This window comes from Manihot esculenta, chromosome 3 (assembly GCF_001659605.2).
Source record: "Manihot esculenta cultivar AM560-2 chromosome 3, M.esculenta_v8, whole genome shotgun sequence".
Lineage (NCBI taxonomy): Eukaryota > Viridiplantae > Streptophyta > Magnoliopsida > Malpighiales > Euphorbiaceae > Manihot > Manihot esculenta.
The window spans coordinates 27,288,529-27,293,962 of NC_035163.2; the positions used below are offsets into that span (position 1 = coordinate 27,288,529).

Genomic DNA, 5,434 nt, shown 5'->3' on the forward strand with positions numbered 1-5,434 from the left:
ATGTGTTATCACTTGATTATTTTTATATATATAATTCCAGTATGATATTAATTTTACGACACTAAAATTATATAATATAATTTTTTATTTAAATATGAATAATAAAATATATTAAATATTAATATATTAAAAATTACAAAAAATATTTATTATCATAAAAAATATAATATAAATAATATTATTAAATTAATATAATAGTTGACATCTTTATTTTTCGTTCACTAGTATTTGACGATTAATTTTTATAAAAATATAAATCTTGATTTTTGTAACGTATAATCATTAAATCTTTAAGTTTTATTAAAAATATAATTATTTAATTATAAAATGAATATAATTCGCATGGATGTATAATGAATTAAAAATAATTGAATTTTTATATAAATATTTATTTAGCCTTAAAAATATTAAGAGTGGATAAATTTACATTAAAGTATTGAGAAATAAGCAAAACTAATAAGTTTTTATTTTATTGATTAAAAAATATAATAATTAATGATTAATTAATATAATATATACTTTTCAATAAATAAGATGAAAAGTGCTAAAGAATGACTTTTATTGGCATTTTTTATTGGAGTCAGTCTTCAATGCTATGAGTAGAGTTTATTATTATTATTATTATTTTTTTATTTTTAAGCAAAAGTATGGAGTTGGAAACCCAATTGAAGTGATTGTGTAAAAGAGAAAAAAAAAAATTCCAATTAGTGAGGAGCGGCAGCGCATGCCATCTAATTAACAACTACTAGTTTTAATTGTATGGAGGAGAACGCGGGATTTGTGGATTCGTTATATGGATTCGTTTTCCTTGTACTTGCCGATGCCTATTCAATCCTTGCTTCCTACAGATATAACTCTGAGATTCCTTTCTTTCTCAGTTTCTTTTACCCCAGCCCATTTCCTAAAATATCAATCCTTCTTCAAGATCACAATCGAACCATCCATTTCTTGGCATCATGGAAGTGGGTCTCTAGCCCATTCCCATTTTGCAGTGTGCCAAGAGAAGGTGGGTGTCTCTGTAATTCAATTTTGATAATGGGGTTCGTGAGATTTTATCATTACGTATGAGTGTGTTTTATATTGTGTAATCCAATGTGGAGATTAGATTTTCAGAGGCTAATTATAAACGTTGGAATTTTTTGGGTGAAGGAATTGGGATTGGAGATCTTGGCCCTGCAAATTTCGGATACTGTGATACAATTGTATTTTTGTTTTCCCATCAATGGGGATATCAAAGGATAATTTTCATGGACTTGTTTTGGCCATTTCGTCGAGTATTTTCATCGGTTCTAGTTTTATTGTAAAGAAGCAAGGTCTCAAGAAGGCTGGGGCAACTGGGACTAGAGCAGGTTCAATTTTTCCTGTTCTTTATATACAAAAACTCACACATATAAAGTTTTATAATACCAATATGCCATAGCCCATGTGCAAGGCCAGCATGAGAATGAAGTTTGTCAAAAAAAAAAAATTGATCATTGTACATGCACTAGTAATATCTGGTTAAATTTGTACTTATTTTTCTAAGTAACTTGCTAATGTGGCAAACTATGGGTGATCAGGCATGGGAGGGCACTCATACTTGTTTGAACCATGGTGGTGGGCTGGGATGATATCTAGTAAGTTCAACACTTTTTACTTCTAATTTGTGCCTGTATAATCTTTGTCATGCTTACACACACGCAGACACGTAGCATTGAGCAATAGTAAACTTGTGATACCTGAACGATTGTGGTTTAATACTAGATGATTCAATTCAAATCCAAGTGTCTATGCACTGATCAGTGTTACTGTGCTTAAGGACTGACTTTATAAATATTGATCTAGATTAAGTTAATCCATGTTAGGCCACTTTGATCTCAAACTTTATCGTTCTCTTTTACCTTTTCTTTTCTGCATTTTTCAGCACTCTTGTCTGGGTTATTGAGAAGTTGAGAATGGAGAAATAGTAAACCCACGAAACACTTTCTTGTCAAGAAGATGCACAGCTTTGCCTGTTAATAGAATCATTTAATAAAGGATTTTAATTCCTGTGCTATTATCTACTGATCAGTATAACAACTTTGTTTTAATGTTGATATGTAATTTTTTAGTGGTTCTCGGGGAAGCAGCTAATTTTGCTGCTTATGCATTTGCACCTGCAATTCTCGTCACACCCTTGGGAGCTTTGAGTATTATTTTCAGGTACGCTGCATCTTTCTGTTGCACTGGAATAATTCAGATATGTTTTTACCCTTTCCTGTTTTATTTAGTGTATTTACGGCAATCCAGTTTTATGTGTTCTATTTATAGTTACGGAGCAACTTTTTTCTAGACCCGATCCACCATGAACCCAAAACACAAATGTGTGAGTCTCTCTATGTCGATTTGTATCTTGGGTCCATGTTGAACCGGGTCCAAGTAAGTTTTTTCCATAGTTAGACGTTTTATGTGTGATTGAGAAACGGGAGCAACGTTAGAGTGCATGTGTATGGATAATGGTGTGTACATTTCTTATTAAAATATTATTCTGCAGTGCCGTGCTTGCTCATTTCATTCTGAAGGAGAAATTGCATATTTTTGGTATGCTTGGATGTGTTCTTTGTGTGGTGGGCTCTACAAGTATTGTTTTGCATGCTCCACAGGAAAGAGCTATTGAATCAGTAAAGGAAGTGTGGCACCTTGCTACAGAGCCGGGTATTTTAGAAATTATATTGCAGTCGTTTTCTTTCAATACTTTCAAGTTTATGCTTAATTTCTTTTAAAGACATGAAATGAATGAAATTAACATCTTGCACACTTACTGTTAATACTTCGTGATGATGGTCTCAGGGAACATTGTTGTGTGATGAAACCATGAAGCTAATCTAAGTTTACTCTCTATTTGAGATTTTACTTCTTAAGCAAAGAACTAATAGATTCTAGTGGAGTTATTTTTGTTAGCTGATCCACTTGAACATTTTCGGATTTTTTTTACCAAAACATTTTCAATGGCACATTAAATAGATACTCTCACTTGATTTTGTTGGCATGTAGAAACTGTGGATGCCATCATTTGGTTCAGATTGAAACTTAAACCATGCCAATTAAAGAGCCTTGCAATGATCTTATTATGAGACATCCATTCAAACGTAAAGGCACAAGTATGAGGAGTTTATTGTGCTGTGCATACCAATCTAATTCACAAGGTCCATGATTTGGAAAATTATGTTCCTACTTTTTCTGGTCGAGAAAGCTTAACATATTTATTTCTTGAAGCAGATTGAAAAGATTGATTTGTTATCTCATGCTCTTCATAACAATCAAAGAACAAAAAAGTTTCTTGGACATCTTATACTCGTTAAAAAAATTGTCAAATCCTTTTAGTTATATGAAACTGAGATTTTATTTATTTTTTGTTTTTTTAAACAGGATTTCTTGTCTACACTGGCTTAGTACTGATTGCTGTTGCTCTACTCATTTTTCGATATGTACCACGCTATGGTCAAACCCATATGATCGTTTATGTTGGAATTTGCTCTCTCATGGGCTCTCTTACGGTCTGTTTATCATATTTGAAGATTGTAATGAGTAGGAAATTTCTTTTATTTTCCTTTATTGATATTAATAATCTTAGTATTTATGTAGGTAATGGGCGTAAAAGCAGTGGGAATTGCTTTAAAACTCACTTTTTCTGGACTGAATCAATTTATCTACTTTCAAACATGGTTGTTCACTGTAATAGTGGTTGTTTGCTGTCTTTTGCAGGTGAACTACTTGAACAAGGTAAATTTTAGAGATTATCCTTAAGTTTAATATTAGATTCACATGAAGTGCCGAATGATGCTCTGCATGTCTAGTGGTTAGAGGCTTATAGATAATGGCAATCAAATACATGTTTTTTCTTGTAGTTTTTATTTCTTCCATTGGTCTAATATGAATGACCTCTATTTATGCTTAAAGTTTCATGTGAATCCATATATTCAAGGGTAGAGATTGCATATAGTCTGGTTAGGAAACATATTCCACTCCTGCTGGACGATTGCGTAATCCTGATTCCTATATTCATCTTTGCAGGCATTGGACACCTTCAACACAGCAGTTATATCTCCAGTTTACTATGTCATGTTTACAACTTTCACCATACTTGCCAGCATGATCATGTTCAAGGTAATATTTTAATGGTCTTCTAGATTTTTCATGTGGGTTATGAGGTCCTAGGATTTGTGTAAGAATTGGATGATGAACTGTGCATACCAATGACACTCGTATCTTTTATATGCATGTGATCTAATTCACAAATAGTTAATTGTAATCGTTACAGTATTAGATCTTATTGGTGATATAATCACTACAATTGCTCTACTTTTGGATGTGAACCTATATTTTTGATACTAGTGTATTACTCCAGTGTGTGAAATTTCATTGGGTTTAAGACTTAAACTTATAATCATGTATTTTGCTCTATCTTTGGTGAAAAACACAGGATTGGGACTCACAAGACGCATCACAGATTGTAACAGAATTGTGTGGTTTTGTCACAATTCTATCTGGTACCTTTCTCCTTCACAGAACAAAGGATATGGGAGATAATCCAAGTCCATCAGGGGAATCTCCTGCTTTTGCAAATCCAGATTCCTCACCTGGGGAATCTCCAGTTTTGACAAACACGAATTCCCACGGAAGCATGAATTGTGGACCTCAGCAGCAGCAGCCGCAGCCGCAGCCGCAGCCGCAGCAGCAGCACACATCATAGTTTTGAGCTATGCCAGGGAAATATTCATGAGTGACACTAAAAGAAATTTTGCAAGCATATGGAGGAGAAAACAATCTGTTAGCTGACAGATAATATGCTTGATGATTAAAAGCATGAAACCAGCTGAGATGGAAATTTTATGTTGACAAATAAAGAGATGGGCATATGCAAATTATGTGTGTTGGGATTCTGATGATATACTTTTTGATTGTTCCTTTTGTTGAGAAAACAGAGAAGCATGTGAATATGTTGGGGGAAAGATGATGAAAGTTCTTGTGGGGTTGCTGTTTTTTCTAGGACATTGGACAAATACCAGATCAGTTGAGTTGATACTGTCTTGAATCTCTGAAAGAATTGCACTTATTGTTCCCTGTGAGTGCTCAACATTTTATGTTAGATTTGTTGATGAAGTTTTACTGTAATAAGCCAGTCCTCACCATATTTTAACAATTTTAATTCCCATATATGAAGAAAAACTTGAAACAATGAATGTTTAAGAGAAAGGGAAACAAATGCTTTTATACTTGCTGTCTACACAGTGTATTATATAAAATTTTGGATAATTTACAGTATAATCCCTGAAATTTAGTAAAACTTACAATTTAATTCCTACTTATTTAATACTCTCTCCGTCTCATATTTTTTTTATTCCAAAATTATTATCCACTTCAATTATTTAGACTCAAATTTCAGTTTTATCATAAGTCAACACATGAATAATAT

General features: G+C 32.7%; 1 protein-coding gene across 2 annotated transcripts; it reads left to right on the forward strand.

Annotated features, from left to right (window-relative positions):
* The first annotated feature begins 668 nt into the window (after window positions 1-668).
* LOC110610719 (probable magnesium transporter NIPA2) lies at window positions 669-5,220 on the forward strand. Of its 2 annotated transcripts, none has more exons than XM_043954984.1 (9): window positions 669-1,006; window positions 1,150-1,349; window positions 1,560-1,616; window positions 2,091-2,181; window positions 2,513-2,673; window positions 3,388-3,515; window positions 3,724-3,741; window positions 4,033-4,125; window positions 4,442-5,220. In XM_043954984.1, exons 2-9 carry the CDS (start codon window positions 1,223-1,225, stop codon window positions 4,709-4,711), a joined length of 945 nt encoding a protein of 314 aa, XP_043810919.1. In that variant the 5' UTR covers window positions 669-1,006; window positions 1,150-1,222; the 3' UTR covers window positions 4,712-5,220. The 2 variants fall into 2 exon arrangements, with proteins under 2 accessions (XP_043810919.1, XP_021606462.1); XM_021750770.2 differs by having other exon boundaries at window positions 672-1,006; window positions 3,604-3,741; window positions 4,442-5,217.
* The last annotated feature ends 214 nt before the right edge of the window (window positions 5,221-5,434 follow it).